Source organism: Microcaecilia unicolor, chromosome 1 (genome assembly GCF_901765095.1).
Source record: "Microcaecilia unicolor chromosome 1, aMicUni1.1, whole genome shotgun sequence".
In the NCBI taxonomy this organism is placed as follows: domain Eukaryota; kingdom Metazoa; phylum Chordata; class Amphibia; order Gymnophiona; family Siphonopidae; genus Microcaecilia; species Microcaecilia unicolor.
Genome location: NC_044031.1, coordinates 103,250,496 through 103,272,116, shown reverse-complemented (window position 1 = coordinate 103,272,116; position 21,621 = coordinate 103,250,496). Strand labels below are relative to the sequence as shown.

Below are 21,621 nucleotides of genomic sequence, written 5' to 3'. Positions count from 1 at the left end.
CATAAATTCTGCCGGCACTCCCTCCCGCTTCGTGCGGCTGTAGGGCAGCTTGTACCCCTCCCGCTTCGGCGGTGTTAGGGTCAGTCAGCTCCTCCCGCGGTTGCGGTTGCAGGATAAGCCAGATCCCCCCGCATCGGCGGGTGTGGTGTCCCTCCCCCGCTCCGCGGGGATGAGCTGGACGGATTCCCCTCCCCCACTTGTGTGGGGATGAGCTGGGTTAATTCCCCTCCCCCGTTTCGGCGGTGGTGAGCTGGGCAGAGTGTCCCTTCGTGGGTGTAATTCTCTAAGTGCTGAGTCCTGCGGATGGAGCTTTGATATCGACATACTGAGGAGTTTCTGGCAGCACATGACCACATATAGGGAGGCAAAAGTTTGCTCTCTATCTCCACCTGCTGGTAGATGGACACAACCCACCAGTCTATGGATTGATCAGCTATGATTAATGGAAAGAAAATTATCAGGTATGATTATACATAATTTTACCTTGGCCATTAATGACATCCATTGAAAAGTAGCCCTGTCTTGCTGCGCCCTATGCCTGGAATAGACTTCCTGAGCCCCTACGTCTTGCCCCATCCTTGACCATCTTTAAATCTAGATTGAAAGCCCACCTCTTTAACATTGCTTTTGACTCGTATACACTCGCCTCCACCTACCCTCCTCTCCTCTTTCCTCTACACATTAATTGATTTGTTTGCTTTATTTTTTGTCTACTAGATGGTAAGCTCTTTGAGCAGGGACTGTCTTTCTTCTATGTTTGTGCAGCGCTGCGTATGCTTTGTAGCGCTATAGAAATGCTAAATAGTAGTAGTAGTAGTAGTAGCCTTTTTTCCGCCATGGAAGAGAGTGGCCTCGGCACATGGCAATCCCTTGCACCCACACTACCAAAGACCACTTTTTACCGTTGCTTGGTAAAAGGGCTGCTAAGACCACTTTCTACTGCAGCAGTAAAATGGCCAATTTCCCAATTTTTTTATGAATGGCCACATGCTAATGTTGCTATTAACATGCGCCCATTAAAACAAATTAGCATGTAAACACCAGTAAAGGCTCATACACTAATCATGTGTTAATCAGCTACTGATCAGTGCTGGAACACCCACTCTGCAATAAAACTGAAAATATATTTTAATGCATAGTTTGCGCGTATTAACCTTAGACTACATCCCACGGTAAGCCCTTTTAAGTTGTAGTACACGCTAGTGCTTACCACAGTTTAGTAAAATGACCCCTTAATATTTGCCTCTATAAAACAGGGCCTGTGTGCCTCATACTTTAGTGCCCCATATTGAAATTACCCTTGCAAGGTAGTTAGAGTTATAAAGGTATCATTTCTATCCAAGTACTTTTTTTTGCTTATTATGAACTAATTTTCATCAATAACAAAAATATTTGGGAGACAAAACTATATGTACTGAGAAATGGCCCATAAAAAATGAAAATCTATCTAAAAAATCTAATATTGATTATAAATAACCTTAAATAATTTTAGGAGATCATAGAATATTATGTGGGGTACAAATACAATAAATAAATACTACTACTACTACTATTTAGCATTTCTATAGCGCTACAAGGCATACGCAGCGCTGCACAAACATAGAAGAAAGACAGTCCCTGCTCAAAGAGCTTACAATCTAATAGTCAAAAAATAAATAAAGTAAGCAAATCAAATCAATTAATGTGAACGGGAAGGAAGAGAGGAGGGTAGGTGGAGGCGAGTGGTTACAAGTCAAAAGCAATGTTAGAGGTGGGCTTTCAGTCTAGATTTAAAGGTGGCCAAGGATGGGGCAAGACGTAGGGGCTCAGGAAGTTTATTCCAGGCGTAGGGTGCAGCGAGACAGAAGGCGCGAAGTCTGGAGTTGGCAGTAGTGGAGAAGGGAACAGATAAGAAGGATTTAGCCATGGAGCGGAGGGCACGGGAATAAATTATTACACAAGAAGGTTATAGGCTCCCTTTAGGAACAACTCCTATGGTATGTCCAAACTTTTTTTTAGCTTCCCAGTTATTTGGCCTTCTGAAAAGGTGCAAAATTATGCAACCAATCCACCAAATCACGTACAAAGTGTGCCAATAAAATATCAACCCACTAATGTGCATAAAACATATGTTTATAAAGGAAAGAAGGCAATCACTTACCTGACACGATACTAAAACTACATCACCCAACACTCAATTGAGTTCTTCAATTGCTGAGATGCTTTCAAGATGTAAGAACAGTTTGTCCACTGACATTGATATAAATTCTTCAGGTACATTCAGAGTGTTGCAGTGGCGTGCGGTGACATTTACAGCAGGGGATTCAGTAGCTGTGCTAAACGTGTTCAGTGCATACCCTTAACTAAGGTTAATGTACTCACTGTTTGTGCTGAACAATGTCATATTTTGGTTTCTTTCTGAGAGTCACCAATAACATTTATCACTTCTCCTTTTGACTTCTATGTTGATTTGAAGAAAATTAAGTTCTTTATCAACATCACCTTTCCGAAATCTATCCTACATTTATACACATATTGATGTTTAGCATTGTTCCCATTCCTTACAAAAATTAAAAATATTATTATCCCATTATATCTCAGAAGAGGTAGAAATGGTGGGGGCACTGGGGTATATGAGCCTAAAGAAGCAGCACAGCAGCAGCAGAAGATTTACAAGGTTCTGTGGAGGGGCATTTTCGATACGATGTCTAAATCTGACTTTGGATGTTTTGCAAAAACGTCCAAAATCTGATTAGAAAAGAAGGTCATTTTCAAAAAAGAAAAACGTCTATCTTTTTTTTTTTTCAAAAATACTGTTTTGAACAAGGTTTTGTGATTTAGACATTTTATTTTTTGGTCCATTAAAAAAAAAAAAAAAAAAAAAAGTGCAAGTGCAAAACGCACAAAATCAAGTCATTGGGATGTAGGAGGAGCCAGCATTTTTAGTAGACTGGTCCCCCAAACATCCCAGGAGATAAATGGGGCACCCTAGGGGGCACTGCTGTGGACTTCAAAAACATGCTCCCAGATACACATCTCACCATTGCTCCCTTATTTTATCTGCTGAGCCCCACTAAACCCACCCAAAACCCACTGTCCACAACTGTACACCACTACAGTAGCCCTTATGGGTGAAGGGGGAACCTATACGTGGGTACAGTGGGTTTCTGGAGAGTTTTGGAGGGCTCACAGTTTCCACCACAAATGTGACAGGTAGAGGGAGGGAAGGACCTGAGTCCCCTACTACTACTACTACTACTACTATTTAGCATTTCTATAGCACTACAAGGCATACGCAGCGCTGCACAAACATAGAAGAAAGACAGTCCCTGCTCAAAGAGCTTACAATCTAATAGACAAAAAATAAAGTAATCAAATCAATTAATGTGAACGGGAAGGAAGAGAGGAGGGTAGGTGGAGGCGAGTGGTTACAAGTGGTTACGAGTCAAAAGCAATGTTAAAGAGGTGGGCTTTCAGTCTAGATTTAAAGGTGGCCATAATGGCACTGCACTGACCACTACACTACTCCAGAAACCTGCATGCTGCTGTGATAGACCTGGCTCATCTGAGGCTATCATAAAAGCTGGGAAAGTCATATTTTTATTCACATTTTTGGGGGGTGGAAGGGGGGTCAGTGACCACTGGGGGAGTATTGGGTGGTCATCCCTGATTCCCTCCAATGGTCTTCTGGTCATTTAGGGCACCCTTTTGTGCCTTATTCGTTATAAAAATAGGTCTAGTGCAAAACATCTTAGTTTTAGTCCTGGACGATTTTGTTTTGTTCCATTATGGCTGTAAAACGTCCAAGTTTTAGGAACGCCAAAATCCTGCCCTTAACACGCCCCTTTGTGTTTTAAATGCACTTCTGATGGACTTCATAGAAAAATGAATAAAACTGGAGCAGTTTTTACTGGGTGCAGTGGACTTCAGGCAGGTGGACCCAGGCCCATCCCCCCCACCTCTTACACTTGTGCTGGTAGATGGGAGCGCGCCAAACTGCCACCAAAACCCACTGTACCCACATCTAGGTGCCCCTTCAGCCATAAGTGTTATGGTAATGGTGTAGAGTTGTGGGCAGTGGGTTTTGGGGGGGGGGATTTGGGGGGCTCAGCACCCAAGGGAAGGGAGCTATGGACTTGGGAGGTACTTTACTTTTTTTTTTAATTGTTACAAGTGCCCCTGCTAGGGTGCCCGGTTGGTGTCCTGGCATGTGAGAGGGACCAGTGCATTACGAATCTTGGCCCCTCCCACGACCAAATGCCTTGGGTTTGTTCGTTTTTGAGCTGGATGCCTTCGGTTTCCATTATCGCTGAAAACCGAGGGCACCCATCTCAAATCCGCCCAAATCCTAGGCATTTTGGCCGGTTCCAACCGTCTTTTCGAAAGAAAAGATGGACGCCCATCTTTTTCGAAAATACAGTTTGGACCACCCCTTCTCGTAGACGTTCCAGGAGATGGACGTCCTTAGAGATGGGCGACCCGTTTCGATTATGCCCCTCTTAGTCTCCTGAATTCTGAGCATATTTGACAAAATCCCCCTAAACTTTTGGAGATTCAGTATATCCACTGAAGGCCCTGTGAAATGGGATTACTCCTTTCTACCAATCGTGCTCTGTTGCTAACAAGGGAAGGGACCAACTGAATCAAAGGTAAAATAGCATTTTGGTAGGGCAAAGCTGGGCTAGGCTGGCCTGGAGATTCAGAGAATCCCTTGAATGCCTTGACTGCATGCCACTGGTTGTTGGAAACATTTATCAACTATGGAAAAATATAAAGATGTGAATTCTGATGGTGTTTGGCCCCTCAGTGATACTCATATATCTTGGATGGCAAAGTAACAAACATCAGAGAAAGGTGTCTCTCTCTGTCTCCCAGGCTAACAGGCTAACTTCCTGCTTCTCTCAGTCAGTTTCCCTCACATAGTGCACATTGTATCACGGGTGGAACAGTTCTCTGATCAGATGAGGTGGGCAGACAGACTGCTGGCATGAAGGGTGCATGAGGACAGTAGATGGTAAAGCTGTGGTCCACTAGGATCACTGAGCTAACCAAATGGTAATTGTCAGCTTGGCACAGGAATGGCTGCCCTGCAGATGATAAAAGGAGACCTGCTGGCCCTCCATATCAGCACTGGCTGTCTGGCACTTTACAAGATGGTCTGCAAAGATTACCACAAACCAGTGTCAGTGTAAATCACATTGCTGCACTTCACACCAGAGAGAGAATACACAGAAGTCCCTTAGAATGTCGGTGTCCAGTGCTGTAGGAAGTCTTTTAACAGTTATGATATTCTCCGGGGACAAGCAGGCTCAATATTCTTACATGTGCGTGTGTGTGTGTGGGTCGTCGTCCGCGACGGCCCAGGAGACCGGAAGAAAACTTCAAAAGATCAAGAACCTTCCCGAATGTTTCGCCGTGTGGGCCGACCCACCGCGCATGTGTGAGCGGCTTCCTGCCCGTGACGTGAACGTGCAATGCCCTGTTTCTTTTCCTCTGCGGTTCTGGGCAGTCAAGGTTTTTTGCACTGCATAGTTTCGGCTCAGGAGACGCTTTCGTTGGAGTTTTTCGCTATTTTCTACTCGATTTTCTTCTTCTTTAGTTATTTTGATTGATCCCTGTCTAAAATAAAAAAAAAAAGTTTTGTTTTCCTTTATTTCTTAGGTTTTTCTCACTCCTTCAACTTTCCTTTATTTTTCGTCTCGGCCGGATTTTTTTCCTCTTTTTTTTTTTTGTGCCCTTCTGAGTTGGCACAATCGAGCCTTTTGATTTCGCGGATGCTATTTTCCCGCCCATGTCATCAAAGACTCCCAGCGGCTTCAAACATTATACTCGCTGCAACTGGACCATTTCGAGCACCGACCCCCACCCGTGGTATCTTCAGTGTCTTAATGAAGAAGTGGACCCAAGTGGCTCGAGAGGCTCAGCGTGAAAAGCTTTTTCTGAGCGGTCCAGTCCTTCGACATCGACTTCGACCTCTATTGGGCAAGGGCATTGGTATCGGCATCGACTTTGGCGTCAACATCGAGGGAAGCAGCGACACCGGGAGCGCAGGTAATGGCTGCCGAGAGAATGCATCAAGCTGAGAGCAGCGAGGCATTGAGTGGGTCTCCACCCATCTCGAGGCCTCCTTCTGTGCAGGCCCCCCGGGACCAACCTTCATCAGACCTGGCCCCGAGGAGGCTTGTGGATTCCACGTCCTCATAGGTACCAAGGAGTCTCGATGACAGGCGTCGAGCGAAGGCGAAGAAGCACCATCATCGATCTCCTTCCAGGCATGGTACCGAGAGCCTGAGGAAAGGGGGAGTAGGAGGAGTAGGCTCTTGAGCAACACCAGTAGGCGACGTAGATAGGAACAATCTCTTTATTTAAATATACACTCGACTCAACACAGCCGTGTTTCGGCGCTACAGACGCCTTCTTCAGGAGTCTATGAAATAAAACCAAACAATGGTAATATAACAAACATGCAGAACAAAAAGTAAAATAAATGTAGAACGTTAAATGTGTGATAAACATAAATTCCATGTAGAATTAAAAAATTAATAAAAACATTTTTTATAAAAAAATTATTATTAGTATTGCAGAAATGCTATAATATATGTACAAATATACATATATATACATACATACATATATACAGTGGGGGAAATAAGTATTTGATCCCTTGCTGATTTTGTAAGTTTGCCCACTGACAAAGACATGAGCAGCCCATAATTGAAGGGTAGGTTATTGGTAACAGTGAGAGATAGCACATCACAAATTAAATCCGGAAAATCACATTGTGGAAAGTATATGAATTTATTTGCATTCTGCAGAGGGAAATAAGTATTTGATCCCCCACCAACCAGTAAGAGATCTGGCCCCTACAGACCAGGTAGATGCTCCAAATCAACTCGTTACCTGCATGACAGACAGCTGTCGGCAATGGTCACCTGTATGAAAGACACCTGTCCACAGACTCAGTGAATCAGTCAGACTCTAACCTCTACAAAATGGCCAAGAGCAAGGAGCTGTCTAAGGATGTCAGGGACAAGATCATACACCTGCACAAGGCTGGAATGGGCTACAAAACCATCAGTAAGACGCTGGGCGAGAAGGAGACAACTGTTGGTGCCATAGTAAGAAAATGGAAGAAGTACAAAATGACTGTCAATCGACAAAGATCTGGGGCTCCATGCAAAATCTCACCTCGTGGGGTATCCTTGATCATGAGGAAGGTTAGAAATCAGCCTACAACTACAAGGGGGGAACTTGTCAATGATCTCAAGGCAGCTGGGACCACTGTCACCACGAAAACCATTGGTAACACATTACGACATAACGGATTGCAATCCTGCAGTGCCCGCAAGGTCCCCCTGCTCCGGAAGGCACATGTGACGGCCCGTCTGAAGTTTGCCAGTGAACACCTGGATGATGCCGAGAGTGATTGGGAGAAGGTGCTGTGGTCAGATGAGACAAAAATTGAGCTCTTTGGCATGAACTCAACTCGCCGTGTTTGGAGGAAGAGAAATGCTGCCTATGACCCAAAGAACACTGTCCCCACTGTCAAGCATGGAGGTGGAAATGTTATGTTTTGGGGGTGTTTCTCTGCTAAGGGCACAGGACTACTTCACCGCATCAATGGGAGAATGGATGGGGCCATGTACCGTACAATTCTGAGTGACAACCTCCTTCCCTCCGCCAGGGCCTTAAAAATGGGTCGTGGCTGGGTCTTCCAGCACGACAATGACCCAAAACATACAGCCAAGGCAACAAAGGAGTGGCTCAGGAAGAAGCACATTAGGGTCATGGAGTGGCCTAGCCAGTCACCAGACCTTAATCCCATTGAAAACTTATGGAGGGAGCTGAAGCTGCGAGTTGCCAAGCGACAGCCCAGAACTCTTAATGATTTAGAGATGATCTGCAAAGAGGAGTGGACCAAAATTCCTCCTGACATGTGTGCAAACCTCATCATCAACTACAGAAGACGTCTGACCGCTGTGCTTGCCAACAAGGGTTTTGCCACCAAGTATTAGGTCTTGTTTGCCAGAGGGATTAAATACTTATTTCCCTCTGCAGAATGCAAATAAATTCATATACTTTCCACAATGTGATTTTCCGGATTTAATTTGTGATGTGCTATCTCTCACTGTTACCAATAACCTACCCTTCAATTATGGGCTGCTCATGTCTTTGTCAGTGGGCAAACTTACAAAATCAGCAAGGGATCAAATACTTATTTCCCCCACTGTACATATATATATATATATATATATATATACACATATACATATACATACACATACATATAAAATCCATACATGTAAAAATACATATACTCAAACATACATGCAAATATAGTTTTCAAATGTATAATAAATACTTAAATTATTAAAAATATTAGATTATATATAACATACGATAAAGGTGTTGTATATTACCAATCAAAGAAGGATGACATCTAAAAATTAGCAGAAAAAACATCAAAATGAAATATAGCGAAAAAACTGAAAATACAGTGAAATAAATAAATAAAACACACTTACAACCATATAAGTTAAGTATCACAGATAAACTGACCTTGTGATATATAGATATACGAATATGAAGCTCAAAGAGAATGATTCGTATATCTATATATCACAAGGTCAGTTTATCTATGATACTTAACTTATATGGTTACATCATATATATCATATATTATTTATAATTGGTTTTCGTAGGAATTTGTGTACCTCCACTCTTGTGGTGGTTTGGCTTGATGGTACCGAGAGCTCCAGGGAGCCGAGGGAGTCAGCACCCAAGAAGCGTCAGCGCCGGGAGTATCGCTCACCCTCCATACAGGGGGTGCTGATGCGTCGGTCATCTGGCAGCCTGGTACCGGCTCTTGAGCCCCCTCAGATTCTGGCACCGACTCCTGCACCGGCCCCTCAGTCTTATTCGATGGAAGCTTTCGACAAGCACATCAGGGCCCTTCTTCCGGAACTTCTGGAAGGGTTGCTCCGCCAGTCTGCCACGGTGTCGGGAGTGCTTGCGCCTTCCGCACCTACTGTAGAGGCGGCATCTGGGCCATCACCTGTGAGGAGGTCTCCGTCCTCAGTACCGCTTGCGGTGCCGGCGCCGGCTACCACCTGGGTCGATTCCCCATCGACGTCGGTGGAGGAAGCTTCACCGGAGTCTAGGTAGGGGTCGACTTCTCGACACCCCCCATGAGGTTGTCGATCCTCGACATCGAGGCAGGCTCAGGTTCGGGCTGCTCTTAGGGAGCTTCTGTCCGATACCGAAGATGAGTGCTCGTGGGAAGCAGAGGAAGACCCCAGGTATTTTTTGGAGGATGAATCCTGTGGGCTTCCTTCTGATCCTACTCCACCGATTGAAGCAAAGATGTCTCCACCTGAGAGTCTTTCTTTCTCATCCTTTGTGTGGGAAATGTCTAAGGACATTCCATTTCCTATGGAGGTTGTGGATGAGCCCAGGGCTGAGATGCTCGAGGTCCTGGATTTATCCTTCTCCACCTGCAGAGGTTGCAATGGCCCCCCTGCACAATACACTCAGGGAAGTGCTGATGCGGAATTGGTCTTGCCTTCTCTCTAATCCAGTGGTCCCCAAGAAGTCCGAGTCCCAGTACAGAGTCCATGGAGAGCCTGCAATGATGAAGGCCCAACTTCCTCACGATTCCATGGTTGTAGACTCTGCTCTCAGAAGAGCCAAGAGTACTAGAGACTATGCCTCGGAGAGTCTAGGACCTTGGATTCTTTTGGGAGAAGAATGCATCAGGCCGCAATGCTCACCGCCAAAATTCAAACATACCAGCTCTACACGAGCATCCACTTGCAGAACTCAGTGAGGCAACTGTCTAGTTTATTTGAAGCACTTCCTCCAGAGCTTGCTGGTCAGGCAGCAGAAGGCGTGTTGCCAATTCCTGGCCAGGGGGTCTTACGACACTTTTGATGTAGCATCTCAAGTAGCTGCTCAAGGTATAGTGATGTGCAGACTCTCATGGCTGCGTGACTCTGACCTGGATCAGAAGCCCCACAGCGAATGGCGGATGTTCCTTGCCGTAGAGAAAGTAGAGGACATGGTCGATCAGATCAAAAAGCATCATGACTACTACTACTACTACTTATCATTTCTATAGCGCTACCGGATGTACACAGGGCTTCACACTTGAACATGGAGAGACAGTCCCTGCTCGATAGAGCTTACAATCTAATTATGACAGACAGACAGAACAAGTAAGGGATAAGGGTTAGGACAGACAAGACATATCAGGGATAGGGGACAGTTGAAGGGTTAGGTTTAGGAGTTAAAAGCAGCATCAAAGAGGTGGGCTTTTAGCTAGATTTGAAGATGGCCAGAGATGAGGCTTGGTGTACCGGCTCAGGAAGTTTATTCCAGGCATACGGTGCAGCAAGATAGAAGGAACGGAGTCTGGAGTTTAGTGGTGGAGGAGAAGGGTGCAGATAAGAGAGATTTGCCCAGTGAGCGGAATTCCCGGGGAGGAGTGTAGGGAGAGATGAGAGTGGAGAGGTACTGAGGAGCTGCAGAGTGGATTCTCTCTACTGCCAGACGTCTTCTGCTACTGCCTCCTCTTCTAGGAGGTTTTTTGGAGGGAGGAGGAGTGCTTCCTACTTCTATAGCAGGCGTAGGTACACTCCTGCTTCTCGACAGCTGGTTCAGGCTCAGTCCCAGCATGCGCATTCTCGTCAACGCCGTGCGCCTAAGGCCCCTAGAGCTCCCCAGCAAAAGCAAGAGACGAGTTTTTGACTGGCTCCAGTGTAGCATAGACGCAGTAAAAGTATCCATACCAGGCGGCTTGCCTGTCGGAGGGAGGTTAAAATTTTTTCACCAAAAGTGGCCTCTTATAACCTCAGACAGGTGGGTTCTTCAAATAGTCTGGTTAGGATACACACTCAATCTGGAATCCAAACCTCCAAATTGCTTACCGGGAGCTCAATCCTTCAGCTCCCAGCACAAGCAGGTACTTGCAGAGGAACTCTCTGCCCTTCTAAAGGCCAATTCGGTTGAACACGTTCCACCAGGGGAAGAAGGGCTGGGATTCTATTCCAGGTACTTCCTTGTGCAAAAGAAAACAGGGGGGATGCGTCCCATCCTAGACCTAAGGGCCCTGAACAAATTCATAGTCCGAGAAAAGTTCAGGATGGTTTCCCTGGGCACCCTTCTTCCCACGATTCAGGAAAAAGATTGGCTATGCTCTCTGGACTTAAAGGATGCCTATACTCACATTTCGGTACTCCCAGCTCACAGGAAGTATCTTCGATTCTGACTGGGAACTCAGCACTTTCAGTACTGTGTACTGCCCTTTGGTCTTGCATCTGCGCCCAGGGTCTTCACAAAGTGCTTGGCAGTTGTTGCAGCATCGCTACGCAGACTGGGAGTGCATGTGTTCCCTTATCTCGACGATTGGCTGGTGAAGAGCACCTCGGAGGCAGGGGCTCTACAGTCCATGCGGATGACTATTCGACTGCTGGAGCTACTGGGGTTTGTAATCAATTATCCCAAGTCCCATCTTGTCCCGGTTCAAAAATTAGATTAATTGGAGCTCTGTTGGACACTCGGACGTCTCAAGCTTATCTTCCTCAGGCAAGGGCAGACAATCTTCTGGCCCTAGTGTCCTTGGCTCGAGCGTCTCAATAGATCACAGCTCGGCAGATGTTGAGACTTTTAGGGCACATGGCTTCCACAGTTCATGTGACTCCCATGGCATGCCTACATATGAGATCAGGTCAATGGACCCTAGCTTCCCAGTGTTGCCAAGCCACAGGGGATCTAGAGGATGTGATCCATCTCTTCACCAGTTTTTGCAGTTTCCTTCAGTGGTGGACCATTCGAACCAATCTGACCTTGGGACATCCATTCCAAATTCCTCAGCCACAAAAAGTGCTGATGACGGATGCATCCCTCCTGTTGTGGGGAGCTCATGTAGATGGACTTCACACTCAGGGAGTTTGGTCCTTTCAGGAAAAGGATCTTCAGATTAACCTCCTGGAATTACGAGCGATCTGGAACGCTCTCAAGGCTTTCAGAGATCGGCTGTCAAACCGAATCATTCTAATTCAGAAAGACAATCAGGTTGCTATGTATTACACCAACAAGCAGGGGGGCACCGGATCTCGCTCTCTGTGTCAGGAAGCCATCAGGATGTGGCTTTGGGCTCACGATCATGGTATGTTTCTCCAGGTCACATAACTAGCAGGCGTAAACAACAGTCTGTCCGACAGGCTGAGCAGGATAATGCAACCTCACGAGTGGTCTCTGAACATGGATGTTGTCTGCAAGATCTTCCGAGCGTTGGGCACCCCCTTGGTGGATCTTTTCGCCACTCAAACCAATCACAAGGTCCCTAAGTTCTGTTCCAGACTTCAGGCCCACGACAGACTAGCGTCAGATCCTAGCTTTTCTCCTACATTGGGGGACAGGCCTTCTGTATGCGTATCCTCCCATACCTCTAGTAGGGAAAACTCTGCTGAAACTCAGGCAAGACCATGGAACCATGATTCTGATTGCACCTTTCTGGCCCCGTCAGATCTGGTTTCCTCTTCTTCTGGAGTTGTCCTCCAAAGAACCGTGGAGATTGGAGTGTTTTCTGACCCTCATCACCCAGAACAAGGGGTCGCTTGTACATCCCAAACTCCAGTCTCTGGCTCTCACGGCCTGGATGTTGAGAGCTTAGAACTTGCCTCCTTGGGTCTTTCAGAGGGTGTCTCCCAAGTCTTGCTTGCTTCCAGGAAAGATTCCACAAAAAAGTGTTATTCTTTTAAATGGAGGAAGGTTGCTGTCTGGTGTGACAGCAAGGCCCTAGATCCTTTTTCCTGTCCTACATGGACCCTACTTGAATACCTTCTACACTTATCAGAGTCTGGTCTCAAGACCAACTCCGTAAGAGTTCACCTTAGTGCAATCAGTGCTTACCATCAACGCGTAGAAGGTCAGCCTATCTCTGGACAGCCTTTAATTCGTTTCTTGAGAGGTTTGCTTTTGTCAAAGCCCCCAGTCAAACTTCCACCAGTGTCATGGGATCTCAACGTCGTTCTCACCCAGCTGATGAAAGCTCCTTTTGAGCCACTGAATTCCTGCCATCTGAAGTACTTGACCTGGAAGGTCATTTTCTTTGTGGCTGTTACTTCAGCTCATAGAGTCAGTGAGCTCCAAGCCTTGGTAGTCCATGCACCTTATATTAAATTTCATCATAACAGGGTAGTCCTCCGCACACACCCTACGTTCCTGCCAAAGGTGGTGTCGGAGTTCCATTTGAACCAGTCAATTGTCTTGCCAACATTTTTTCCCCATCCACATACCCGCTCTGTAAAGGACAGGTTGCATACCTTGGACTGTAAGAGAGCATTGGACTTTTACGTGGAGTGGACAAAGCCCTATGGATAGTCCGCCCAATTGTTTGTTTCTTTTGATCCCAACAGGAGGGGAGTTGCCATCGGAAAACGCACCATCCCTAACTGGCTAGCGGATTGCATTTCCTTCACTTATGCCCAAGCTGGGCTGACTCTAGAGGGCCATGTCACAGCTCACAATGTTAGAGCCATGGCTGCGTCAGTAGCTCACTTGAAGTCAGCTTCTATTGAAGAGATTTGCAAGGCTGCAAAGTGGTCATCAGTCCACACATTCACATCTCACTACTTTCTTCAGCAGGATACCCGACGTGACAGTCGGTTTGGACAGTCGGTGCTGCAGAATCTGTTCGGGGTTTAGAATCCAACTCCACCTTCCTAGGCCCATTTCTGTTTTGTTCCAGGCTGCACTCTCACGTAGTTGTGTTTATTTTCAGGTCAATCTCTGTTACGTCCTCGCCATTGTGAGGCCCAATTGACCAATGTTCTTTGTTTTGAGTGAGCCTGGGGGCTAGGGATACCCCATACGTAAGAATATTTAGCCTGCATGTCCTCGGAGAAAAATAAGATACGTACCTGTAGCAGGTATTCTCCGAGGACAGCAGGCTCAATATTCTTACAACCCTCCCTCCTCCCCATTGGAGTTGTTCCTCTTATATGTTTTGCTTTTTATTAAACTGGGCACTGCACGTTCACGTTGTGGGCGGGAAGCCGCTCACACACACACGGTGGGTCGGCCCGCGAGGCGGAATGTTCGGGAAGGTTCTTGATCTTTTGAAGTTTTCTTCCGGTCTCCTGGGTCGTCACGGACGATGACCCCCCCCCCCTCCACCCCCCCACACACGTAAGAATATTGAGCCTGCTGTCCTCGAAGAATACCTGCTACAGGTATGTATCTTCATTGTATTGTCCTAAAAAGATGACTCCTGGCCTAGTCAGAGTTTGGTTCATAGACCTCAGTTAGGCTAATGCAGGCCTTATTCATACAAGCAGATATGGGCAGTATATACTCCTAAACTGCATAAAACATGGTCCTATCTTTTAAAAACATGGTCCTATCTTTATGTGGCAACCCATAGCCAGTTAAGTTCTGAACATCGACTTAACTGGCTATCATGTGTTAGCCGGCTCCACAAAAAACGGATATTCAATGCCGAAGCCCGAACATGACCCAGCATTGAACATCAGGGAATAATGCTGGCAGCGGTCAGCAAAACGCTCACTGCTGCTGGCTAAATATTGACCCCCTAGAAAACAAAAAGTCACTAAGAACCTAGAGCAAATCCATCATGCCAGCACTAATTTTCAAAGCAAGGATCCTACCTATGATATTTTTTAGGAGCCTAAATATTACAATAGGGTCCTAAAATATCAATACCTCTATTGGGAAAACTGAACAAGCCAAATTACTACAGAGTACAACATAGAAAGTTCATGATAATGGAATACTTCTATCACACACACACAGAACACAAATGCCAAATACAGAATAAGTGACCACAAACCATAAACATAAATTAAACCAAAACCCCAAGAAGCCAGACCTTGCATGTAGTACAACACCAGAAAAATATAAAGAAGTTCATTTCCTCCTATACTGGGTAAAATACAAAGATGGTATATGCCAGGTATGGTGTTAGGGACGTGCAATTGCCCTTGGCCCCCTGGCCAGAGAGAGCCCCAAGCCTGCCAGAAGCTGAAGAAGTTGCAGCCTGGCTTTGGGATCCCTTCCCCAATTTGTGCCCTGGGTCCCAGCCATGTCTAACACCAGTTCTGGCAGGATGTACATTTCAAATCTGACATATTCTAATCACAAAATAGATAATACAATTGTTTTTCTATATTTTGTTGTCTGGTCATTTTATTTTTCAAATCATGTTGATCCTAGACTCTGATTTCTTCTTCCTTCTGTCTTCTCCTAACTCACATTCCTGTCCATTTGATATTTCTTCTCTCTCCATGTCCACTATCCATCTTCCATTTCTGTGTCCCTATGTTCCTCCATGTTCAGCAACTCCCTTTCTCTGTGTCCCTGTGTTCATATCCCTGTATCCATCATCATCCCTCTATGTCCCTATCTCCTCCCCTGGTGTCCGGCTTCTCCCTTCTGTGTTCCCATTCTGCCTCATGTTTAGCATCATCCCTCTGTGTCCGTATATCTTCCCCCCCCCCCCCCCCCCCGCCACCATGTCTGGCATTGCCCTTCTGTGGACAACAAAACAGCAGATCGATGAAAATTGTCCAAAGTCAAAAATTTAATCACTGCAACAGAATTAAAATTGCATAAGTAAAAAGTCCAACATGGCCATGTTTTGCACTCCAGCCTTCCCTGCTTGCTTCGTGATGAGTTTGTTCCCTCAGAGCCCGCCTTCGCAGAAAAAGGAAATGACGTCAGAAGGCGGGCTCTGAGGGAACAAACTCATCATGAAGCAAGCAGGGAAGGCTGGAGACAGGCAGCAGGGCTTTAAATAATGCGGCGCTTCGATGGAGGTAATAGAAAAAGATGGATGGGAGCGGGAGAGGAGGGTGGGGGCGAAGGACAATCGCTGGACATGTTTGGGAGCGGGAGGGGAGGTAAGCATGGCCTGTGATGGCGCCCTCCTGCCATGCTTACCTCGTATAATGGAGCTGGCTCGCCCTGAAGAACAACCGGCTCGCAAGACCTGTCAAAATTTAACAACTGGCTCTTGCGAGCCGGCTCCAGCACACCACTGACTATGTTGTAAACCACATAACTGCCTGTAGGCCCCCTTGTGGTGTACCAAGAGCATAAATAAATAAATAAAAATAAACTTGTTCTTTATCACTTTCACACTAACCTCTTGTTAGGGCTAGAAAGTTCATTCATCCCTAAAAAAGAGCCAGCAACCCTCTTCTGTCATTTTGTTCCTTTCGCCATCCCTCACCATTCCTCTCCATATAACGTTTCCCTCTGTCTGCCTAGAGACTCGAGGATGAGGAGCAGAAGGTGGTCCTGCAGTTGAAGGTCTTTCTTCTCCCTGCAGCCAGCCATATACCCTGTACTGCCCCAGCCCCACCATTCCTTGCTGAGTTTGAGGCTGAGGGAGAATTATGGCTCATCTTTCTCAGACCAGCAGGGATGGAGCAGAGCTGCAGTGTTGCACCAGCTAAGCAGCTGGTTCTCTGCATAGAGAGAAAGCTGAGGAACCAGGAATGAAAATGGAGAGAATGGGTCATGCTCAAGACTGGACACTCCAGATGGTCTCCCAGATTGTGTCCACTCTTGATCACAAAGGATGCCCTCTCCATGTCAGTACCCCAGCACCTTTAAGTCCTCCTCCATTTTCTGTGGGTTCTCTTCCTCCTCTCCCTGGGGATCTTTTAGTTTTCCCCAATTTTAATTCCCTAGGTCTGTCTTTCATCACCAATATAAAACCTATTTTAAAAATACTGGTTTTGTTAATGATGCAATCGTATTTCATATTTTATTTCATAGGACATCAGCCTTGACCCAAGACTGACAGAGTATGTTATAGGCCTTAAACACAAAAGAATGGAGGGTTGGTCCCTGTGGGAGATGGAATCTTTTAAACATCCTTTCATGTAGGGCCTTCTGAAAGGAAACCCCCTCCATTTGAGGTGATTTTCTTAGGTCTTACTCTGAAATGTTCCAGCAACATGTGAGCTAACAGTTGAGCAGTTGGGGCACACCCTTAGGAACACCTCCCTGATATGCAAATACTTATGAGTTATGTTGGGTGGTTTTCAAAAGCCTCATTTCTATACATAAGACCCTGTTTTACGCACTGACATGTTATTGACTGGTCATAAAAAGTTAGGTGGACAGTCTAATTCACAGAAAATTCTATCAAAAAGCTGTCCAGATATCTTTAAGCAGATACTCTATATTCAATGACAGACCCAACTAGATAAACCCCACTTAATATACAGTGAAAGTTATCCAGATAATATTACTGATTAATTTTACCACTCACCAGCTTGCTGAATACTGTCTTCAAAGAGTTTAAAAAAAAAAAGAAGCAATTATAATTTTATGAGCATATATACTAGTATTGGACCTAATGGTGTAATAGAAATTGGTTTCAGAATGGAAATGAGGAAGACTGAGCAAACTATGAGTCATTATTTTGTATAAAAGCCTATATAACTTTCTGAAACACCAAATATGTATTACTAGTAAAAAAGGCCCGTTTCGGTAGGCAATGAAACGGGCGCTAGCAATGGAATCCCCCCCCACCACCCTCCCTCCCTTGTTCCAGACCCCCTCCCTTCCGAGTTCCAGACCCCCTCCCTCCCTTCCTTCTGAGTTCCACACCCCCCTTCCTTCTGAGTTCCACACCCCCCTCCCTCCCTCCTGAGTTCCAGACCCCCTTCCTTCTGAGTTCCAGACCCTCCTCCCTCCCTTCCTTCTGAGTTGCAGACCCCCTTCCTTCTGAGTTCCAGACCCCCCTCCCAGTTCAAGCCCCCCTCACGCCCCTGCCACCGAGTTCCAGACTCCCCCCTCCCTCTGATTTCAACCACCCCCTCCGCGTTACTGACCCCTGGACCCCCCTTCCGTGACCCTGTCGACCCCCCTTCCCGCAGAAAAACCTCCCCTGATGCCATCACGTACCTGTGCTGTCATCCGAAGTTGTCTTCGCGTCTGCGCCGGCGTTATTCAGGCAGGGGGAGGAGTAGGAGAGATTACCCGCCCTCAACGTCATCATGTTTTGACGCGAGGGCGGGCCAGAGAGACATGGAGACTATAGTACAGGTTCGCGAGGGCGGCAGCCAGTCTCGAATTTTTTTTTGTTTGCGCGTGCCACTTCATGACGTCATTCTGATCTACCAACGGAAGCAGACCACCTCCGAGGGATCCACGGTCCCAGGCAACATTCAGAACATTGGAGGTGAGAATTATTATGTAGGATTCAGTAACCTTCTGATAAAATGAATGTAAAAATGAAATAACACTGAATTTCACTAATAACATTTTTATGATAGGTATCCTACTTCACATCATTATCCCGGCAGGAGGAATTTGAAAGAAATTCATTGTCTATAATTCCTTTGTTCTCCATCACATATTTTCTGACCATAACTTTTTCAATTGTGTCCTGTAACAGGTATGTTTTTATGGGTTTGCTTCTTTTTGAGTTTTTATAACTAGCAATCATTCTTTCTGCTGTGACTAATGAAATTTGATCACCAGCAAAAAGTTTGTTTGGCAGCAGTGGATACTGACCCTTGTTGCTATTTAGCCTAGGCCAGGCGGGAGACTTCATCAGGATGAAGATAAACAGTCTGGAAGAGGCCCACTTATCGAGTCTAGAAAAATAGGACCAGAGACAAAACTAGATCACCTGAGGGAGGTATCCTTGAATTCCTGCCCTCCTCTCCAAAAATCAGAGATTAAATCCCAGGCTAACTGAAATATGAACTACATAAATAAAAATCACTTCTGATATTAATGGAAATAGCACTTGATATATCGCCTTTCTGAGGTTTTTACAACTACATTCAAAGCAGTTTACATATATTCAGGTACTTATTTTATACTAGGGGCGATGGAGGGTTAAGTGATTTGCCCAGAGTCACAAGGAGCTGCAGTGGGAATTGAACTCAGTTCCCCAAGATCAAAGTCCACTGCACTAACCACTAGACTCCTGTGAGAGTGCAGAAGAAAGGGGGTGCAGGGAGCTGGGGAATCCCAACGGGGCAGATTTCATGTGCACAACACCCACATTCAGAAAGCTGGGCTACCAGAGGCAGAGAGGTTGGCTGGGTTAAGGAAGAAGGGGAGGAACTACCAGTCCCAGAATCCTTCTCTTCCCCACCCAGCTGTGCACGAGGTAGGGGAGGAGATAGAAGATTGGGAAATGGTCTCTGAGGAAGGTGATGAGGGCCAGCTGGAGAGGTTGGGGGCGGGGGAAGTTGAAGAGGAGGACAAAATGGAGATTACTGAAGGGCTAGAGGAGGAACAGATGGAGATTGGAGCTCTGGCTCAAACCCGAAAAGCTGCTGTAAGAGGGTGGCTAGCTGTGCCTTGGAGAGAGTGGTGGAAGACCAGAGGAGAGAGACTGAGGCGCTGGGGGAGATCTCTACTAAAGAGGAAACAGGTGCAGCCCTGGGAGAGAAAGAGGGCTGGGCACAATTGAAACCCCAGCCTGAACCAGGTGGGGATGAAGCTGTGTAACTGTGCTGTAAGGAGGTGCAAGAAAGACTGTGTAAACTGTTTCATACTGAAAAGGTCTGGGCTACAACCTACTGTGTTTTCTTTCTGATAATGTACTGTTCCCTAAGAGAAGTAATCTTAGGTCAAGTGAAGTGAAGTTATATGGACTGTTTTGAACCTGACTTGTGCTTTGGGCAGCAAGCCCTAAACAACCTGGAGTTAAGGTGTGCCTGGGCATTTATGTTGACCTGAAGCAAGAAAATAAAAGCTCTTACTTAAACGTTGTGCTTTGAATGTGCCTCTGTGAAAGGAACGGAGGGAAGAAGGCGGCCTGGAGCTGAGGCTCAGAGCAGCCAGATTGCTGTGGAGCGAGGGCAGCTGTGTGAAGGAGAAGGCAGCTAAGCAGGGTTGAGCCTGGCTGGGTCCTGGAAGGGTGACCCAGCTACACTACTTAAAGAGGGAAAGACCTCTGATGCCCTGTTTTTGGTGCAGTATTCACCTACTATTTGGACTTAATTCATCTTTCATTGGTCTCTGTGTGGATTTTTGAAGAATTTCATCAAATCTGTGCACTTTTTTACAATCCCAACAATATGTGTATGAACTTTTAAAAACGTATCTTTTTCAGAATAACCGGATGGGGCTACCATTTCACCCATTGGTTTCTTTTTCAAGCCAAATGTTCCAGTGCTAGATTTATCACATGTGGCTATGTTTGCATCACCACTGTTCATGCTTCCTTTATTACATGTGACTATATTTAACTCCACCACCTATATATCTGTACCCTACTACTCTGTTTACTATGGAGAGAGAGCAAGTAATCCAAGCTCCTGATTCCCTTGGCTACTCCCTTTTATCCTTTAGATATGTCCTATTTAGAGAGAGAACAGCACAGAAGAGAAAGAAGCCTGTAGCATGGGCCCGGAAAGTGTACCTAGCTACTTTGTTCCTATGGTTCCTGCTGTCCTCACTACTGGTATTAGTTTGGTACTTAATCCACCTATTCCCATCACAAGCACTGGTGTGAAGTCTTCTCCTCCTATGTCTACTGGCAGCAGCACAGGGTCTTTTCCAAATTCCTGGTAACAACACAGGACTTCTCTCCTTCCTTACATTTTCAGCATTAAAACCAGGCCTCTCTCTTCTGGACCATGTGGGGGGCCTTATCTGCCTTCTCTTACTACTGGCATGGCATAAGATATTCCTCACCTCTAGACATCAGCAGATGGTGTTCTCTGTCCCTCAGAACCAGCAGAAGACCTTCTCTGCATCCTTCCATTGCTGGCAACAGCATATGGCCTTCTCTGTTTTATGTTTACTCATAGACCCCTGACGCAGGCCTCTACAGCTGAAACACGAATCACGGCGGGTTGTTTTTATTGATTTGAATAAAGACCTTGTTTAGGAAACACCATCTGTGAAAGGACGTTTTTGGATCCACTGTTCATGTATTTGGCTTCTCTGTTTTATCCCAATGCCAGCATGTAAGCAAAGCCTTCTTCTCCTTCTACTGCAGCCTTTGAGAAATGCTGAAAATCAAAAAGTTAGTACTATGTTAGTCAGTTGGTTCGGTTTGGGGAGATCAAGGGGGAGCTGAATTTTTGTATACTGCTTCAATACTGAGCCATATATAAAAATTGTACCACAGAAAGGTAGTATATCAAGAATGAATGAATGAATAATACTATAGGTAGAAAATCAAAGGAGCTGACTGAAGCATGGAAAGATAAAAGCAAGAGAGGGAACTGGACTGAGAAGTTGGAAAGAAGAAGAGGGGAATGATGAAGTGAGAGAGATGGCAAATGTGATACCAGAAGGAGGAATAGGGCGATCATGAAGAGAAAACAGAGGATGAAATGATAGTACTACTACTACTATTTAGCACTTATATATAGTAAGAAGTAATCTAAGTGACAAGAAAGTGAAGAGGTAAGAAAGGAGAAGATTATGGAAAAACTAGCAATAAATGCCCGTTTCTGTAAGAAATGAAACGGGCGCTAGCAAGGTTCCCTTCCCCTCCCCCTCCCTCCCTCTCCTGTCATCGGCATACAGGGACAGAAGAGGAAACCTGTGAGGTGTTGCATCCACGTTGTCAACCGTCGCTCGCACCGTCCGACGTTCAGTGTGTGTGGCTGGCTGCGTCGCCCCCGAAGCGGT

At 45.8% G+C, this 21,621-nt stretch overlaps 1 protein-coding gene across 1 annotated transcript in view; it reads left to right on the top strand.

Moving 5' to 3' along the window:
• Positions 1–21,621, top strand: part of LOC115468624 (patched domain-containing protein 3-like) — a 90,493-nt gene that overhangs the window by 14,107 nt on the left and 54,765 nt on the right. The window contains 1 exon segment of the mRNA XM_030200503.1: positions 18,291–18,412. Within this exon segment, the coding sequence (XP_030056363.1) occupies positions 18,291–18,412 (122 nt within the window).